The 20,798-nt window shown below is 41.3% G+C and overlaps 1 protein-coding gene across 8 annotated transcripts in view; it reads right to left on the bottom strand.

Annotated features, from left to right (window-relative positions):
* Positions 1-20,430, bottom strand: part of YAP1 (Yes1 associated transcriptional regulator) — an 86,581-nt gene extending 66,151 nt beyond the window's left edge. For 4 of the 8 annotated variants that reach the window (XM_087721135.1, XM_087721138.1, XM_087721140.1 and 1 more), the window contains exons 1-2: positions 19,833-20,429; positions 10,297-10,532 (exon numbers count right to left, since the gene is read on the bottom strand). In XM_087721135.1, coding sequence (XP_087577261.1) covers positions 10,297-10,532; positions 19,833-20,138 — 542 coding nt within the window. In that variant the 5' untranslated portion in view covers positions 20,139-20,429. Of the gene's footprint in view, positions 1-10,296; positions 10,533-19,832 lie in introns of all 8 variants that reach the window. The other 4 variants (XM_087721134.1, XM_087721136.1, XM_087721137.1 and 1 more) reach the window with 2 other exon arrangements.
* Between the last annotated feature and the right edge of the window lie 368 nt (positions 20,431-20,798).

Genomic DNA, 20,798 nt, shown 5'->3' with positions numbered 1-20,798 from the left:
GGCACAAAAATAAAGAAACAAATGAATTGAAAACATGACACTTGTTCATTGATTTATTGAGAAAAAATGATCCAAAGCTATTTATGTCTAGCAAAAATATATTAACTTTTGCTTTCAGTAACAGTTATATCCTTCTTGGACAGCAATAATCACAAACTAAACGATTCCAATAATTGTTGCCTATTAGCTTGGAAAAATTTTAGTCCATTTCTCCTTACAAAACAATTTCAACTCAGGGATGTTAATGGACTTCCTCACTGCCTGCTTCAGGTTCTAGTCAGGACTTTGACCTGGTCATTCCAAAATATTAACTTTCTCCTTCAACCATTCTTGGGGACACTATCCTACTGCATGAGCCACTTTCTCTTGAGCTTCAGTTCACAGAAGATACCACGACAATCTCCTGCAGAATTTGCTGATGCAATTCAGAATTCACACTTCCATTAATAATAATCCTAGTCCAGAGACAGCAATGTAGGCCGAAACCATGATACTGCCACATTTCCTAGGTGGCATAAATTCTTATGCTGGTGTGCAGTAGTTACCTTTCGCCAAACATTTACACCTTTTATTCAAGCAATATGTGTGTGTGTGTGTGTGTGTGTGTGTGTCTGTCTGTCTCATTTTATTTTAAAAAAATTGAATATTCCTCCAATAGCCTTCTGGCAGTAACTGTGAGAGGGATCTTGGAGTCCTAGTGGACAATTATTTAAATATGAGCCAGCAATGTGCTGCAGCTGCCAAAAAAAGCCAACACAACTCTAGGCTGTATTATAGAGGGCTAGAATCAAGAACACAAGAAGTAATACTACCGCTTTATAATGCCTTGGTAAAACCATACTTGGAATACTGTATCTAATTTTGGTCACTATAATATAAAAAAAAGATGTTGACACTCTGGAAAGAGTGCAGAAAGGAGCGACAAAATGATTGGGGAATTGAAGGCTAAAACATATGAGGAATGTTTGCAGGAATTGGGTAGGTCTAGTTTAGTGAAAAGAATGACCAGGGATGACATGATAGCAATGTTCCAATATTTGAGGGGCTGCCACAAAGAAGAGGGAGTCAAGCTATTCTGCAAAGCACCTGTGTTCAGTTACTTCTTGTCAAGATAAGAAGCAATGAATAGGAACTGAACACAGGGAGAACCAAGCTAAGGAGAACTAAGGAGAAACTTCCTGACAGTAAGAACAATCAACCAGTGGAATAACTTGCCTTCAGAAGTAGTGGGTTTTCCAACACCGAAGGCTTTTAAGAGATTGGACAACCATTTGTCTAAAATGGTACAGGATCGCCTGCTTAAGTAGAGGGTTGGGGCTAGAAGACCTCCAAGGTCCCTTCCAGTTCTGTTATTCTGTTAATCTTTCCCAAACTGTAGACAGTGCTATACACCTTGTTCTTGGTGCAATCTTGATTGGTTAACCATTCCTCCAGAGGGCAACAGTGATGTTGAATTGCCACACTTGTACGTGATCTGCCCAACTATGGACAGTTTGTAATCTTTTCCAACTTGATGGTGAGTATGGAATTTTATTCAGAGGTTTTCAGAAATCCCCTTGGTTCAAGCCATGACACACTTCCACATATCTATGTTGTGAAGATTAGACTTTGATGGTGACTACCCAGAATTCTGATCTTTAAATAAGGCAGGACCGGTTATACCTGATTACCATCCCTTTCAATAAAATACCTGAACTTTCCCCTTCAAATGAACTTGATAATCATAGAGGTTCCCCTACGTTTGCCAGACACAAATATGTAGGTTTGAAATAAATCAATGAACAGGTATAATAACATTGTTTTGATTCATCTGTTAAATTGGGTTCTCCGTCTTGTGTTTTAGGACTTGTGTGGAGAAGAGTTTATTTTTTTAGGGTTTCATTTTTGCAGAAATATTGAAAATTTAAAAGGGTTCACAAAATTTTAAGCATCGCTGTTATTTAGCAATGGTAGTGAAATGATAGCAGAATAAATCCTGTATAGATCCAAATTGATGCAGTCAATGGGAACCACAATTGGTAATTGGGGGGGGGGGGAGATGTGGTAGAAAGACAAAAACAGAATTTACTGATTTAGTTAATGTCTTCAAGCTGTAAAGACTTGATGTCATTTAATGAAAAAATATTAATTTTAAAAATTATACAAGGAAAAACATAATTTACAAAATGAGAATTCGGTATCTCGTACAATACACATGTACTACTAATAAACATTTTCAAAAAAAAAACCCCAGACCTTATAAAACTAATCATTTGTTTAAAATATCTAGCTCTTATTTCAAAGCAAGCCAGAAATCACTTATAGTTTATACAGATTTATGAGTGCTGTTCTTTAAGCCTTAGTAAAACTTTTACAGTTGTTTTCACATTCTCTCAAAGCCCAGCAGCCCCCAAGCAAAGGCGGGGGGGGGGAGGGGACGGGACAGAGGAACCCAGCTTATAATAGCATGTGACCCAGCAGGGAGAGATTTTTTTTAAAAAAGTAGAGTCTTTATTTTTCTTCCTAACAACCTGGTTTGTTTCTACACCCCCAGCTCCACCTCCCTTCAAGACACATCCTTCATAGCTAGCAGCTCTTTCAATCATTGACTTTGGATGTCTGCTTGGGAACAAATGATCATGCAGATGAGTTTGCCAGACTTGTGTGTACTTTCCAGGCTCCCTCTCTTTATTGTTCTTGCTGAAACATGAGCCTTTGAAGTAGATATCAAGAAAAAATAAATAAAGAGGGACAGACTGAGAGAGAGAGGGAAGGGTAAAAACCAAACTCACCTCCCTTGAGGGTGGAGAGCAATCTTTTCAGTAGCAATAAAAAAAAAATCTAGTCATAATAAAATGTGTTTTGATTTCACCAGCAGGACCACAATTTCCAAAAAAAATCTGTTTAAAAAACCTTGCATTCCTTCCTTCCTGCAAAAAATTAATATTGTTTAAAAGGAGGCAATTGTCCTGCCCAAAAAGTCTAATATGTGGCTGATAAAACATAGATATTAGATCAAAATTAAAAACATTAACGTCAACCTTTATATCTATCTTATATCATTCTATTCTATTCTACTATTCTTATTCTGTGTGTGTGTGTGTGTGTATAAAAACACGGCTGTATGTGTCTGTGTATGTTCCAGCATAACTCTGGAACATACACAGAGCAATTTCAACCAAACCTGGTACACAGATGACTTACCCTCTGGAAACAAATACTGGGGGTAAGATACCGTAACACTCCTTGGGGGAGGGGGTGTTCTGCTAAGATGTTGTGCCTTATGATGGCTTCTACTGTACTGCCGTAAAATGGCTTCTACTGTGCAGCAGAGTAGAGTCACCATGGTAATGGCTTCACAGTACTCCACAAGGGGGCTTCCTCTGGTAAGGGGGAAAATCCAACATAAGAAATTAAGGTGGTATCACTTTTCCATAGTGAGGGGAGGAGTATCCAGGATGGGTTGACCTTGTCCTCTCATTGATTGGGCTGAGTCAGATAAGCTCTTTGGACCACGCCCTGGTCACCAGGTACTACCCAGTTATCGACTCAGCCCTCAACTTGGCGGTTATGCCATCCTGGAACTCCTGAGAATCCTAAGGAAAAAACTAGAGACTTTTTTAAAAAAAAGCACAAATACTACCATCAACTGCCTGAGTAAGTATCTGGAGACTCACAGAAAGCCTGGTGGGGCTAGGGGTGGTCGCCATTAGCCCGCCCCGGTGGGATGACTTAGGGGGGCACTAAGGGGCAAGGGGGCGGCAGGGGGGTGCTAAGAGGCAAGGAAGATGGCAGAGTGCTGGAGGTGGCCCCCTTGCAGGGCGCAGGACTCTACTTGGAATGACAGGACCATAGAAGGGGATATACTGTGTTGTGTGTAAATAACAAGCCCCAGAAAGGCCATCCAGCCTCCAGCAAGAGCCTCATACCAGCGATAGGGAAGAAAACGGAGAAACACACACCGATGGGTGCGTTTAAAAGCAAAGCAGAGAAGCCAATTCGTTTCTTTCCCAAGGCTCCTTCTCCCCACTTGGGGGTTCCTCTTGAAATCCTTACCCACAAAGCAAGGGCTTTACCTGGCTATTCCGTTTTGTGCCCCTCCTCCCTGATTTATTTATTTTTAAAAAACCCAGATTGAAAAAAGCAATCCAGGGTTGCCGTAGCTTCCTTTGGCGAGTTGAGGCACCAAAGCCTGAGCATATCAGCCTCCCGTCTGCTTTGCAGCCCGGAAGTGGGAGAGCGGACAGGCAGGTTCCAAGAGGAGGCGGAGGACGGGCTGCCTCTCTTTCTCTGCTGGCCTGCACTGATTGAGCAGCCCTTGCCAGCCAGCAGCATGGAAGGAGGGCACCGCCCATCCTGCCATTAGAGCCTTTGTTTCTCTCCCAGCCACCCACCCACCTCGGCCCACCGCATGTCAAGCCTGCAGCGCCCCCCGGCTGCTTTGGCCCAGGCTCCGCCGGTTTCATTAAGCACGGAGCAGGCCAAAGGTGAGGCGGAGCAGGTTTTAAGGTAGGCGAGGATGCAAAGGGGGCTGCAGGAAGACCTAGTGATGCAATGGCAGAGGCCTTCCTGCATGGCGACAGAGCTTTATTCTCCTCCAAAACCACGTCTTCCCTCCCTCCGCCTCGCCTCCCCCAACCTCTGGCCCAGATTTTTCTGCCGCTGCCCTTCCTGCCTCCGGTGCTCGGCTGCTCCCTGGCCCCAGAGAGAAGAGTGACCTGCCAATCATAAATACAGCAGGGAAGTTGAGGAGGCGGGTGGGAAATACGTGGGGGGAAGGAATCTGTCGTACCCGCAAGGGGGATTTGCATGACAGTAAATGGAATGGTTTCATTGGAAGTCGGGAAGAAATGGGCCATTTCAATATTTAAGGTTTAAATCTAGAAATCAGAGGTTCTAGTTTTGGGTACCACAAGTTCCCCCTTTGTCTTTGTGCAGACAAAGAGAAGATCAGAGTCTTGAGCTCTTCCTCTGCCTGTAACCAGGTTTTTAAAAACGGGGATCGTCCAGGTACCAAATCCTGGAGTTCTGCCTACAGTTTGGGAAATAGCTGATTGCCACTTCCTTTGAAAAGACATTTTTTTCTGGTATCTCTTCTCACATTAAGAATTTACTGAACAGCGAAGTAGTTACTAAATTTCACTGAGTTTACTAAGTTACTAGTCACTAAGGTTTTCGACAAATGACTATCAGACTTGAAAACCTGGTATCACTGGATCATGTTCAACAATTTTGTTGAATTAACATTAACTAAAAAGGTTTTAAAATTGGATTTTGAATAAATGTGCAATTAATTGTTACAGTTTTGAATTTTACTGTTATTATCTTCCTTCCATCGTGCAAACCGCCCAGTCACATGACCCCCCCAGCCACGCCCACAAAGCCATGCCCACAGAACGAGTAGTAAAAAAAATTTGCATTCCACCACTGGATGTGGGGCACTGAGGATTAGTTTATAGCATCAAGGGAGCGGTGGACTGAAAAAGTTTGGGAACCACTGCTTTAGAAGGATTTAGGTGGAAGTTTGCCTTATCAAGAAATGCCAGGCATTGATCCTGGAACAAACTGCATGCAAAAGATACACTGAAGAGTCCCCATTTTTATAGATTTAAATTATTTTACAGATTTAAATGACAATTTTTAAAGAGCAACTGTCATCTCTATCTGGCAGCGGCTCCTAATCTGACCTGTTGTTAACTCACCGATAGTTCCAATATTGCAGAATATACAGCCTTATGTAATATAACTAAGCTCCATTTCATGCAGAATAAACTAAAATATTAATGTACTTTAAATAGAAAACTATCTTTAAATAGATTTTTACTCCAAAAGCATTTTATTAAAATAAATTTGATTAAAAAATCCAATTTAAATAAAAAGTCCGATTTAAATTTTTAAAAATCTGATTTTAAAAAAAAGCATTGATTTTTATCCACCCTGTGTAGCAATGATATTACATGGATACTGCACATACTACTGCATTCTAGTCCAGATGAAACTTCTGATGAATGTAAAAAGAGACTGCCAGAGACAAAGAAATAGTACAAATCAAAGTGGATTTCAAGATATAAATCTAATAAATATGGGATACAAATTAATAAATAAATGTCCAAGAAGAAAAAACAAATCAAAGCTGAAAAAGGCAAAGATCTCAGGAAACAATTCTCTGAAATGTGCTATTTCAGACAGCTGGTAGAAGAGACAATGAGCTATACTACAACATCTGAAAATAGAAACAGACAAGAAATAAAGGATATCTGCCAAAAGATGTTCAAACTCAGAAAATATTAAAGATCACAAGGGACACATAGTAACTGATTCAAAAAAATATCAAAGGAGGATGGAAAGAGTACACTAAAATTCTGTAGTGTCAGCATCCAAGATATCTAAAAAAAAACATTATGTATTTATAAGAATTTCTAGTACTGGAAAATGAAGGTAGGTAAGCACTTTCGTCAAACCCAAGTTGGAAAGCTACACAAATCTCTCTCACCTATAATCAATTAAAACGTAAAACATTTAAAACAGTAAATAGTAACACTAAAATTGAATTAAAATTAATATTCACTAAAATTAACATTAATTGATTGAATCTATAGAAATATGGCAAATCCCAGAAAAAGGGATTTCAGTAAAGGTTCTAATCAAATTAGTTAAGGAAAATGGGAAAATGACCCAATCTGCCCTCAACAGACTGGAAGAGATCATTATCACAAAAAGGACAATTATCATAAAGTGAAAACTATTACAAAACCCTTAATTTCATATATTAGTAAAATGTTTGGAATAATTCTATGCATATTACAGCCCTACATAGAAGGAGAAATGACAGATATTTAATTTCATATTATAAAAATCTGATCCACAAGAAAAATTCTTATTGGGGTGCATAGTGCCTCGGTGGTGCAGTGGTTAGGGTACAATACTGCAGGCTACTTCTGCTGACTGTCAGCTACTTGCAATTTGGCAGCTAAAATCCCACCGGGCTCAAAGTTGATTCAGCCTTCCATCCTCCTGTATGTCCCGTTTTTGCCAAAAATGGGCCTCTTTTTGGCCTCCCGAACTCTCTGTGCATCCCATTTTTGGTCTGCAGAGTGCTTTTGTCACCAGGGAGGTCGAAAACGGGATGCAGAGAGGGTTCGGGAGGTCAAGAACAGGACCATATTTGGTCTATAAGACGCAGAGATATTTCCACCCACTTTTGGGGGGGTCAAGGGAAGTGCATCTTATAGTCCGATAAAGACGGTAGCTTTTGGATTAGGAGTCATATATGTTTGTAAGCACTGAACAATATGATATTACTACCAATATTATGATTGGTATTCCATTCCCTTCCTGGATCTTCCCAAGAATATATTTTTAGACAAAACAGTGTGTAGTCTAGATAATTCAGAAATTTTAAACTTTTTGTGATAAGATTCCAGGAATTCGCCAACATAACTGTATCTGAGAAAGATGGATAAAGCATAGGTAATATATATGGCAAACTCCTAAGACTCAACTGCTCTCAAAGGTAGAAGTCTCCACCTAAAGAAAAGACTTTCAGAATTTCTTTTTATTTTGTTCACAATTGTTTATAATTCACTCAGAAATTTATTTCCCAATTTTGCCTAAGCTGGCCTTCATATCCACAAGTGTCAAATTTGCAGCCTGCGGGCCAGCTGCATCATGTGCTGGCCCACTACGGCCCGCTTTAGCGAAGGGGGAAAAAGTCCCAATACATCACATGACGATGCCATGACAACGCGGGTTTAGAACCATGGATTTTTAATGGTTGCCGTATTGTTTGGGTTCGACCTGTTATTTAACTATATAATGGCTGGTGTATTATAAAGCATCTTTATCTGCTCCTTTATTCTTTACCCAGGATTTAAGTAAAGCTATTTTCCATTACCTATTACCTAATCTTATTAACTGGAGGTGCCAATGCCCTGATTCTTCTGGAAGTAAAGCATGTCCTGTTCAACTGTGTGAACTATCACCAAGTACAATAAATTGAACAGGCCTGTATTGTTTATTTCCACTAAACTTTCTTACAGCCCAAAATTGTTTGTAGTTCAGGCTGAAGAGTTGATTTGTAACTAGCATATTAGAAGTTGATCCAGTTTAAACCAGCAGAAAATGTTCTCAAAAGTTCAGTATAAGAATGCAATACTTTTCTCTTTTAAATGTATTTACAAGAGACCAGGTTTTTTTTTTAAGTGAAGTGTTGGGCCTAGGGAACCAAACCAATACAAACCTACAAAGAATGCATTGGATAGAATTGAATGAGGAGTAGGGAGAACAAGTCTCAAGTCACCAGTCAGCTAGGAAGTTCACTATGGAAGATCCTGGCTCAGTCACTGTCTCTGAACTGGAAAGTGAAAGAGATGAGGTAAAGGTAAAGGTTCCCCTCGCACATACGTGCTAATCATTCCGTACTCTAGGGGGCGGTGCTCATCTCCGTTTCAAAGCCGAAGAGCCAGCGCTTTCCGAGGAAATCTCCGTGGTCATGTGGCCAGCATGACTAAATGCCGAAGGTGCATGGAATGCTGTTACCTTCCCACCAAAGGTGGTCTATTTTTTCTACTTGCATTTTTACATGCTTTTGAGCTGCTAGGTTGGCAGAAGCTGAGACAAGTAATGGGAGCTCACTCCGTTATGCAGCGCTAAGGATTTGAACCGCCGAACTGCAGACCGTTCTGATCGACAAGCTCAGGGTCTTAGTCACTGAGCTACCGCGTCCCTTAACTAGATAGCTTACAATATACAAAAAAATCTAAAAAATCATTGAAGCAATTCAGAATTTTCTGCAAATTATGGTCCAATTTTCCCAACAGAAAGGGATAGCTTCATCACTTTCACACCAAACTCCACCCTGCTCAAAATAATGAGGAGAGCTGTATGATCCCAGAGAGCATACTATCCTCAAATGGAAAGCTGCCACCGAAAATATAATTCTCCAGGTGCAACCCTGCCAATCTCTGGCAAGGCTCTTGCCCAGAACAATGTCTCTAATCCCCACCCTCTGCAGATAATACAAAGGGACACAATGATGAAAAACACTGAGGTTGACTAAGACAAGGAGTAAAAAGCTACCACTTCTCCACCTTCTGCCATAATGACAATGTTGTTTCCATCCCAAGCCCAACTTGGAAAGGCTAGACAGGAAAATCCATCTCATCTAGGATCCTTCTCAATCACCTTAATAAGGTATGCTAATTTTGGAGAGTGGCTGGTATATCCAGACGGAGGTCAAGAAATGGCTGTCTTTTGAAGGAGCACACTATTATTCAATCAAGACGCATCATCACCTCTGCCAATAATATATTCACCCCCACTTATGCCACAGTAATTTCTCTGGCCTCACATCATTCAAGAGAGAGAAATATCTAATTCTGGAGCTCATCCATCATAGATATCTGTCAATTTTCTCAGGAATCACTTCAAAAAGTCCAATATGTTTTTGCAAGATAGTCTGTCACCTTGCAGAGTATTTTTCTCTCTCCTGGATCACATTCACTCAGAAAGTTCCAAACTCACTTCTGATTCTTTCATTCACGATTTACCATCAGGATAACATGCAAGTATAATCTAATGACAATGGATTCCTACCTATAGATTCCTATTTTCATATATACGCACCACAACCAATTCATACTCTCTAAGATGCGTTTCAATCTTTTCATTCGTACTTAAGCTTATAAATAAAACTATATTAATGGTGGCATTTCTCTCAGGGACCACACAAGCAAACCAAAAGTTGAACAGAAAGATGGTTCCTTCAAAAACCCAGACGACAAACTTTCTAGGCCAGGGGTGTCAAACTTGATTTAATTGAGGGCCGCATCAGGGCTGTGTTTGACCTCGGGGGGCTGGGGTGGGTGCAAACAGCTCAACCTCACTCATGTGGGGGCACCTGTGGTGGCCCAAGCACTCTGCCAGAGAAAACAGGCTCCAGAGCTATGTTTTCGCCTGTGACAGCCTCCTGCAACACTCTGCCAGCGAAAACAGAGCTTGGAAGGGCTGCCTGTGGCCTTCCCAAGCTCCATTTTCAACGGCAGAGGCACCACGGGCCAGTCCTTCACTGTTTCCAGGGCGGCCCCATGAGCCAGATCTAAGCCCCCCCATGGGCTGGCCTTGAGTTTGACACCCTGATCTAGGCTTTTAAATATAACTCATTTAAGCATGTTACTTCAGCCCAAATTTTTCAGATAGTGTAATTTTCTATGTCTTGGATGAATAGATTTAGCAAAAAATAAGAATTAAATCAAATGCTGTTCCAAAAACTGCCAGCACCATCGTTTTCCTCTCCCCATCTTTCCTACTTTTACTTACTTCAGAAAATATCTCTGGCCAGAAGGTGTCTTTGCCATCTCCCAACCTGGTGGTAGGGGCACATCGTCGGGGATTTCAAAAGATGATTGACGGAGATGCTGAGAGGGTGCACCTCCAGGAACTACGCCAGATGGAGTAAGTGCACCTGGAGAAACTGTTCCCAACAGAGCTGGAGAAGAGTGAGCGCGAACATGTTGAGGAGTGAGGGCGCCCGCCGTTCCTGCATCCGTGCTGGCCTGTTAAACAGAGTTAAACAGTTCTTTAATCTATAGATACCCAATACATTAACAACATGCTAAAGAACCACTCCTCTCTAAATTGAAATATTTTGCAACTAGACTTATACTTAAAGTCCAATGAATGTCTAGACTTAATATTTTAAAGACCAATGAATACTCATCCCAGCACTGCACACTAATCATGAAATATGTGCAAGACAAAGTAACCAATAGAGCAGAATGGAAATAATTGTATAATAATTGTATAATGCTTTACAAAAACAATACTATTGAGTTATATAGAACTTTTATGTGTTTTGTGTTGATTTGGTTGCTGCTTATGGAACCTGGGAGGATGCTTTGAATAGACTAGAAAAATGGATTCTGAAAATTTATACTGTATATTTTTGAGACAAGCCAAATTATTCCCCGGACTTGTGGATAAAAAACACTAATGTTTCTTTATTTCTGCATTCTGTCAGGCACAAGAAGGGAACAGAAATAAAATCTGGTTGCTCTTAATAAAGGGATCATGCAGCTTTAGATTTTGGGTTTCTCCCCATGGACCCACATAGTTATAACTGCTTTTTAGAATGTTGAAGCACTCATTTTTTTACTCAGAATACCTGAGTCCATCTCTTTTTTTCTTTCCTTTCCCACTGCTTTCCCTTCTTTGTCCCACATCTTTATCAAGGACTTCAGAGACAGCTGTGAAAGCTATTTAAATAGTATTACAGAATAGGACAAGCGAGGTCCACATTGCAAACAGTAATACATGTCTGGTTTTTCCTAAAATGTATTCCAGATGACAAAAGATTTAAAAGGGGGAGGAAAAGAAAGCAAAGCATGATTTAAAGCAGGGCAGAGCGAATCATTCTGTTCTTCAGACTTTCCTCCTTTTACTATGCATTTTGAATTAAAATGACAAAAGTTGTCTTTAAAAAAAAACTATTTGGAAAATAATCCACACAACTTTTTCACATCACAAAAGCTTTTCCCCTGTACACTGTTAATGAAAGAGACAGGAAGAGGAGCAGGAACAACAACAGAACGTTAGTTACGGCGATGAATAAATATATTAGGGCATAGGCTTTTATCAACATATGATAAAAGTCCGACAGAGGAATATATTTTTTTTTGTCTAGGATAGCGTGCCATTTTCTATGGGTTATGAACACTTATGACATAGAAAATGTGTTAAAGAAATCTTCACAGTAGCCATCTGCATATCAGATACTCTCCTGGAAAAAAAATGCCTCTAACCTAACATAAATAAAACAAATAGCTCTAAAAAATATCTAATGAAGCACCTCCATTCCTCTGCCACTTTTCAACAGATGTCCTGAAGACTGTTTAGGAAAACCTTTTTCGCATCTGCACAAAAGGTCTTGGAAGGACCCTCACCTCCCTTAAATCTCGGGAGGGAGGGATTAAGTCACAGCTGTGAACTATAACCAAAAATCCCTTCCAGGAACAGAAGGAATCCTTCTGTTTGCAGACAACTCTTTGAATCAATGGAGAACTCAGCTAGCAGAAGAGATAGGGAAGCAATTTTCATCAATTACCCTTTTCTCTGTGCCACATTCCATACTGTTCTGGAGAGACTCCCAGTCCCCCTAAGCTGATTTTGGAGGGCTGCAGAGGAAATTGGTGAGAACAGAGTCAACTTTCTCCAGACAAGGGGGGGGGGGAGGGAGGGGGCTTTCGCAGGATCAAGAACTCTTCAGCCAAGGAAGCAAACACATTCAAACCATTAAATTAACATAAATATTATGTTCCTATATATTAGCTCAAATGATACTAAGCCACATTTGTAAACTGTACACTATTCTTACTGTCAGCAACAGGGCTCAATTTTTCCTTAAAATTAAAAAAAAAACCTGTAACTATTAAAATTAATAATGACCTAAGGAATTCTAAGGGACCCGGTGGCTCAGTGGCTAAGACGCTGAGCTTGTCGATCAGAAAGGTCGGCAGTTCGGCGGTCCAAATCTCTAGTGCCGCGTAAACAGAGTGAGCTCCCGTTACTTGTCCCAGCTTCTGCCAACTTAGCAATTCGAAAGCACGTAAAAAATGCAAGTATAAAAAATAAGGACCATTTTGGTGGGAAGGTAACAGCGTTCTGTACGCCTTCGGCGTTTAGTCATGCCGGCCACATGAAACGGAGATGAGCACTCCCCCCTAGAGTCAAGAACGATTAGCACATATGTGCGAGGGGAAGGAACCCTTACCTTTACCTAAGGAATTCTGGGACTGAGTACAAAATTTAAAAAAAATGTCCTTTTTTTAAAAAAAACAAAACATGTATATTTGTTCCAAAGAAGAGTTAGGGAAAATTAGCTAACTTTATCTCTTTTTTTTCCTTCCAAAAGAATTATCAGATCATAAGTCTAGCATTTATGTTTTATTAGATTAAAACTCCCATCATCATTTGACAGCAACAGAGTTGTCTGAGAAAAGTATTAGTCTAAAACATTGGAATAATACATATTAGACAAATGTATTACAACGTATTTGTTTTTATACTTAGGCACTAAGATAAAGAAGATGAAACTGCCTCTTAAACCGCATTAACAATATGCATACTTACGGAAAAAATTGCACTGGAATTGTTAAGGATGACAGCTGCTCCCAGCAAGTCATGTTAAATCATTCAAATAGAACACATGTTTACTAGCTTGTCAGTATTTATATCGTAATCCACAGAAGTATACCTCCACCATGGAAATAACTTGCTATTGTATGATGAATTGAGGAAATCTTAAATGCTAAGCAACACATTCACTGCTACTAATCCATTATTGACTGACTTTACAGACAAGAAATTATCTCTTCTTGGTGTTATTCAAATTTATAAATACAGTACATCTATTTATTCAAAACATAGTTGACTTTGTAGAAACCTCTTCAAAAGTGAATTGGCCAACCAAGGAGTTCTCAAAGATCATTTCAAAACCAAACAAGCTTTAAGAGGGAATTGAATTTGGATATAAGCCTAAAGTTGATATACAGGTAATCCTCAATTTACAACCACAATTGAGCCCAAAATTTCCATTACTAAGCAAGACATTAAGTGAGCTTTGCCCCATTTTTTTTTTGCCATAGTTGATAAGTGAATCATTGCAGTTGTTAAGTAACTAACACAGTAACTAACTCATTGACTTTGCTTGTCAGAAGATCGCAAAAGGTGATCACATGACCCGGGGGCACTGCAACCATCATAAATACATGCCAGTTGCCAAGCGTTCAAATTTTGATCTCGTGATCATGGGGAAGCTGCAATAGTTGCAAGTGTGAAAAATGGTCATAAGTCACTTTTTTCAATGCCGTTGTAACTTCAAACCAGTGGCTAAACAAATGGTTAAGTCAAGGACTACCTGCACAACTGAACGTCTTTACAATTGATGTGTGTACAGATTAGAAAGCTTGACTGCAGAGATGTAGAGATTCCTGCTCTAATCAAACCAAACTTTAATGACTTCTACCAGATTTAATTAATCCAGAAACCAGTCTGCATTTCAGCAGATAACCTTCGACCAGTGTTAGTGTGGTAATACTGTAAGTTCCTCCCCACTTAGATCACCTAGGAAAAGGGGTCAACAATACAGCACCTATAGGCACTACTGCATTTATAAAACCACTAGATGGTGCTCAAGGATTTGACTTTTTAAACTGAGTTCTTATATAGGATTTGGCTCTGCCTTCATAGCAGAGTGCTCAATTTTGAAAACTGTATTTAAATGAAATTGTGCAATAGTGCGCCTGCCACTTGAAAATGTTGCCACCCCTGTGCAACATAATACTTTACACACATACATTTCTTAAAATGTTAAGGTGTGTAACACATAATTAAATTATCCATTCAGTAATATATACAAAACTAATACCATTCAAGTGACAATTTTTATCTGTTTACTTTCTTTTAATTTCAAGCAATTTCTCACCCAAACCAAACAATTTGCTCCCCTTCCTATATTCTCGGCAAACTGAACGGCCCTCATATTTCAAACGTGAATTATTTGGGAAAAAGCAGAATACTTTTGTTGGGAGTATTTTTGCTTCTATATAAGGAATAACTTCTTTTTCATAGTTGTCACAGCAGATACTGAGGAAGTCAGCCCACATGGAAAGCATGTGTCAGGCTTTTATTAGGCTAAAGTTCAAAGGTGATCAAGCAAGAGTCTCCACTTACAATTCCATGACTTAAAAGTCTAGGTTTTTTCCATTTTGTAACTGACAAGCGAATTAACACTTAAGCCAAAGCTTTTTTTTTTTTTTGAAGTATGATTTGAGCATCTTAAGGCTGTAAGCCAGCCAGTGTCACTTTGAAATGAGATGGGAGGCCAATAAATCTAATAACTAAACAAATAAAATCTTTCTTTTTAAAATACTTGTGCCGTCAAAAGACTCTTAAAAAGACATAACTAGTCACAGATATATTTGACAGAGTTACTGAAGAGCACTCACTCCTTTTTGCTATGTAAACAATAGCTAATAATTAAATGATTTTACAGAATATAACTTAAATATACATTTTAAAAGATAAATGGAATGTAAAAGCTTTTCAAATAAGCTTGATTTTTTCCCAATTTTGCCTATATTATATCCATATAAACTCAAGCATGAACTCATGACTTGATGACCACAGGAAAATAAAGAAAATCTACTTTCATATCAAGCATCTTAGTTTATCGTTTGCCTTTCTCGTTGTGGCATTCCAGTATCAGGCAAAAGGGATGGTCTGGAGGAAGCTCTACATAAATAAATTTGGACAGCCAGCTTGGTGTAGAGCAGCGGTCCCCAGCCTTTGTGACTTGGCGGTCCGGATGGGGAGGTGGGGAACTGGACTGCCTCAGTGTTGATTGGCACACGCACACACAGCTTGATTCACGCGAGCATCAGGCTGGCATGCACACGCATGCGCACACAGCTCAACGCCTGCCATTCTCATGAATTAAGTTGCGCGCACCTGTGTTCATGCGGCCCAGTACTGAATGGGTTGCAGCCGGGTAGTGGGCTGAAGCCTAGAGGTTGGGGACCCTTAGTCAGGCTAGAAAATAGGACACTGTGAGTTTTAATCCCACCTTAGTCATGAAACCAGCTGGGTGATCTTGGGCCAGTCACTTTCTCTTGACACAACTCACCTCACAGGGTTGCTGTGGTGGTTAAAAACAGGACAAAAGTGTGTTATATATGTTCAACATCTTGAGTTATTTGTAATAATAATAAAGGAGGGATATAAATAAATCACCTGGAGTTGGGGGGGGGGACTCTTGCCCACCCAACCTGCTGTAACTTCAACTGAGATGAATGATGCTATCAAAGTTCTTGGGTCTTCAATATCATTCCAAATCTAACTTTATAGATTTTAAGCATCTCTTTATTAAGAGACACCAAGAACCTTGTCAAAAGACAGTGAAGACTGCCATTGCAGCAAATTTGAAGAGTAGAATAGCATTTTTTTTTAAAGGTAAAGGTGTCCTCTATCCAGCTGCGTTTGACTCTAGAGGACAGTGCTTATCTCGTTTCTTAGCTGAGGGAGCCAGCCAATGTCTGAAGATGTTTCCATAGTCATATGGCCAGCATGACATCATGCTGCAGTGCAGAGCGTTTGGTGAAACACGGAAGGCTGTTACCTTACCACCAAAGTGGTACCTATTTATCTGCTTGCATTTTCATGCTTTCAAATTAATAGTTGGTCTGGAGCTGGGGCAAGAATGGGAGCTCGTCATAGATGTCCTCTATTTCAAAGTCCTGTTCCAGGTTTAACAAATTTGAAACAAGATGAATGTAGGTGACCTTTGGTAAACACATCACTTAATTCAACATGTTCACTTCTTCTCCACCTCCCACCCTGTCATTAGCCTCCTTAAAGATAGAAAAAGAACAGGGATTATCACAAGCAGCTGAGAAAGACGGAAGGGCCAAAGTATACTCCCCACTGTCAGAATAGAGTCCGCAAAGGGTGTAAAATATATTATGGTTACTATTACAACCACTCCTATTAGCCCACACACAGAGAGAGCTAAGGAAAACAAACTATGAAAGAAGGGGCATGAACAAGTTAATTCAAGGCACTTTTCAGGAGAAAAAATGAAGCAAGAGCAAAAAAACCCACTTTTTTATAACAAATATGTAAATGAAGAAAACTGAAGCAACAACCAAAATATAAAAAACAGGCAAAGAAAGAAGTAGCTTTTCCTAAAGATGAGTTCTGAAAGAAATAGAGATAACATGAATTGGATAAATCTGTACGTGGAATTAGGGAAGGTTTGGTGAATCTTACCTTTAAGACATGAAAAGGGCATAACCCCCCCCCCCCCAATGCAACAATTATTCCTCCTAAGATGAAGAAAGAGCAGTACCTCTTTTATCCTTTGATGAGGAAAATTTGGATAAGAAATGTAATGATGGTCAGAATTTTATCACAGCAAGAAAAGCTTTTTTTAAAACTCATATTTCTGGGACTGGTTTCTTCCTATTTCAAATATTAAGACTGCCAAAATGGCACTCTACAAAATTTACCAGTACCACAGAGAAGATGCAAATGAAGGAAGAGTCTGCTTCCCAGAGAGATACGTTCAAGAAAAGAGTGAAATTTTCCCATTTCCATTCATGAATCCACTTGTTCCTGCACATCCTAATCAACTTCACAGAGCTAAAGTCAGGATAAGATGGAAACAACAGCCATCACTTCCACTACTTTAAAATATGCTGAATAATGATTTTAACATTTGATGACATAAAACAATTGTCCTCTCTGTGAAATTGGGAAACAAAAGAATACTCTGGGGTATAAAGAAATGGAAAACAGAAAGTGCTTTCTACACTTTTTTTTCCTTTTAAAGGGAAATCTCCAACTCAGTGCAATTACTGTATAGGAAATCTATACAGATTTAAGTTATTAAAATATATTATTATAAAATAATATCATATGATATATTAATATAATTTATTATTTTATAATTATAAAGATGCAGTATCAAGCTGCATAGAGGCCATGCCCTCTGACTTGATAAAGAGTTTTCTTCCAAGAAAAATCAGTTTTACCTATTTTTGCACACAGTTATATTGGCATAAATATATACATACATGCATGCTATCATCGTAAGAAATCCAAACTTCACTTTGCTACAAAGGCATATTTATTTAGCCATTACATCATTAGCAATACCAACTACCATATGCACGTTTTACTCATATAATGCACAGGGTACAATATGATATGGCATGTGATGGCCCATTTCAGCCACAGGACTGCAAGAAAGGAGGCAAGCAGAATCACATTAGTTTTTACTGAATGAGAATTAAGATCACAATTTTTGAGAGGTTGTCAGCTAAGTAGCCAATTTGAATCTCATCTCTGAAGGAATAGAAAATTAAGATGGGTTTAGTACCCAGGTACTTAAAATTCCCCCTACCCCACTAGCATCCAATTTGTATATTAAGACAGCGGGCTCATGAGCTGATGTGGTCATGATCCTATTATGGGTTAGGGTTAGAAGAAGGGCCACAGTGATAACACTCCAATTCTGTTGAAGACCTACATAAATCTAAGTTTACACTCACAAAAAAAACCCCCTCCACATAGGCAGAGTATGCCACTCTGGGAGTTTACATATATAAATTGTACTTTTGTTTTCAATAACATGCAAAACATTTAGAAAGGGGGAGGGGGGAAACTAAAATACTGTAAGAAAGGGGAGAAATTGTTCCCTCCCACCAAGTCTGTCAGAACTTGGATGAGGTGGTTCATCCATATTTGGACCTCCTTCTGGCATGTATTTTTGGGGGGTTTCTCTGAATTTCCACCTCTCTCTCTCTATTTATATTTAGATTGGATGAGGAGTCCTAGTTATTTTTTTAAACCAAAGCAACTTTGCAAATATCAAATACACGCTAGTCTGGGATGAGAAACCTGCAGCCTTCAGGCTGATTTCACAAAATCCTTGACCTACTTTTAAAACCCATCTGCAAAATTTCAGACCCTTGATATAAGTATCCCCTTGCAGCCTGCTGCTTGGAAAAAAACATAGGGGAACTTCAGACTAAAGGGGGGGGGGAGACAGAATTTCAGGAAAATAATGAGTGGGGCTATCCATTTTTATCACTATTCCTACCCACTGTTTTTATGTCCATCATCTGGTCCCCAAAAGATTTGTGAGATAAAATAGCCCTCCCCACAAAAAGCTGCTATCCCAGTCTGGGATGATATTAACCAGCATCATAATCAATAAATAAAAATAAAGTCTGATGCCCTAATCCCAGATTTATCTCATTAGTGTTCCAGTAACTGCAAATGTCTGAATAAAATGAACCTCCAAAAAACTGTATTTAAGTATTTCTCCAGCCTTCCTCAACCTGGTCCCTCTCGGGCTGGGTTGGAATACAATCCCCATCAGGCACAGCCAGCAGGGCAAGAGTGCACCAGTCAACACAAAGACCTTGTTGGCTGGAGTGTTGTAACAATATTGTTCCAGGAGTTGTCCCATTCAGACTGGAAAGGGCTGCTTCATTCATCTGTCATATTTGCTACAGAAATGTTCCTTTGCTGGTTTAGATTTAGATGCTGCTTTTTTCTCCTGCACTGAAAACAGATTTAGATCTCACTTTTTTTCTCCTGCAGCTGGAAACGGATTTAGATCCCGCTTTTTTTCTTCTGAAGCTCAAAACAGATTTAAATCCCACTTTTTTCCTCCTGCAGCTAAAAACAGATTTAGATCCCGCTTTCCCCCCACTCCAGCAGCTGAAAAGGACATCCTCTCAGCGCCTGCTTCCTCCCGTTTCCCACCCTTTCTCCTCCCGGGGCTAAAAGAAGAGGGTGCCGGGCTCAAAATCCCCTCGGGCACTGCCACGGCGAGAGTCGGGACAGCCTCCAGAAAAAGCCTGGCCTCTCTGCCCGATCCCCATCTTCCTCCCACCGCCAGGCAAACTCCTCCGGCGGCGGCGGCGCTTGGAGGGGGAAAAGAGCCTTGGCTGCTACTTGCGACCTCCTCCGTCTTAAAAAGCCCCTTCGCTCCAGAGGCTCGGCCTCTTCTCCAAGATGTCTCCGGACTACAATTCCCAGCCTGCACAATCTGGAGAAGGCGGTGGTAGGAGGGGGAGGGGGGAGGAAGGCAGACGCGCTCCCTCTCTCGCCTTTCCCCGGGAAAGTTTTCCAAAGCCACTATTGGCGGGGAGGGGGGGAGGTGTGTGTTTGTGTGTGTGTGTGTATGTGTATCTGCGTGTGGTAAGTTTATGTATGTGTATGTGTGAGAGAGAGTTCCCGGAGACCCCCACCCCAACCCTCCCTCCCTCCCACCCGCTTCTCCCCCTCACCTGGCGGGAGTGGGCCTTGGGCTCCGGAGGCTTGAAGAAGGAGTCCGGCAGTTTGCGGAGCCGCATCGGGAGCGTGTGGGGGACGTTGGCGCCCTTGGGGTTCATGACGGCGTTGAAGAGGGCCTCCAAGTCCGTCTCCGAATCGCCCCGGACGTGGACGACTTGATGGCCGGCCGGGGGAGGCCCCGATACGGCTCCCCCGCCGGGCTGAGGCGCCGGCGGCGAGGCTTGCCCCGTAGGCTGCCCCTGCGACGGCTGGGGCTGCGCCGCCGACGGCGCCTGTTGGGGCTGCCCGCCGACGTCCATGGCCGTCTTGTCTCCCTCTCCGGCGGTGTCTCTCGCTCGCTCGGCTTAAGCAACAGCGCCGGGCTGGCCGCCCCGCATGCCCAGGCGCCGGGGTCGTTCGCTCCCTCGCCCGTCTCCCGCGGGAGGGGGGCTCCGGGGGCCCGACACGCGGGAGGGGGGCTCCGGGGGCCCGACACGCGGGAGGGGGGCACTTGGGACCTCCCGCGCTCTCGCACCGCCGAACGCGGAGCCAGGGGCATAAAAATCCGCCTCTTTCGCGCACCAACCCCTTCCAAACAAAAGTTCGGAAAGACGCCCGCCCGAGCCTGCTCCGCCCAGCGCGCGCCCGCCCGCCCCGACTCCCGACAAGCAGCTTTTAATTCCAACTCAGTCGGGTTTAGGGAGCCCGACGCGGACGCCACCTCTTCTTTTTTTTTCCCCGCGCCCGGCCGCGCTAAAATTGAACGGCGCCGAACTTTTGTCCCCCACCCACCCACCCCTCCCGAGCTTCTTTTCCACGCTGTAGTGGTTTTTTTTTATTTTTTTCCCCTCCCACTTCCTTCTATTCCTAACTGGTGCGGCTGCTTCTTCGACGCTTCCAGATTAACTTGTTTTCTAAATTCCTGTGGAGCCGCCCGGGCAGGATTCACCGTCGCCGATGTGGACAGGAAACATGGGGTT

The sequence above is a fragment of the Thamnophis sirtalis genome, unplaced genomic scaffold (assembly GCF_051295495.1).
Source record: "Thamnophis sirtalis isolate CommonGarterSnake01/CBP01778 unplaced genomic scaffold, rThaSir2_p1.2 scaffold_8, whole genome shotgun sequence".
Taxonomy (NCBI): domain Eukaryota; kingdom Metazoa; phylum Chordata; class Lepidosauria; order Squamata; family Natricidae; genus Thamnophis; species Thamnophis sirtalis.
This window is presented reverse-complemented; position numbering and strand designations above follow the sequence as displayed.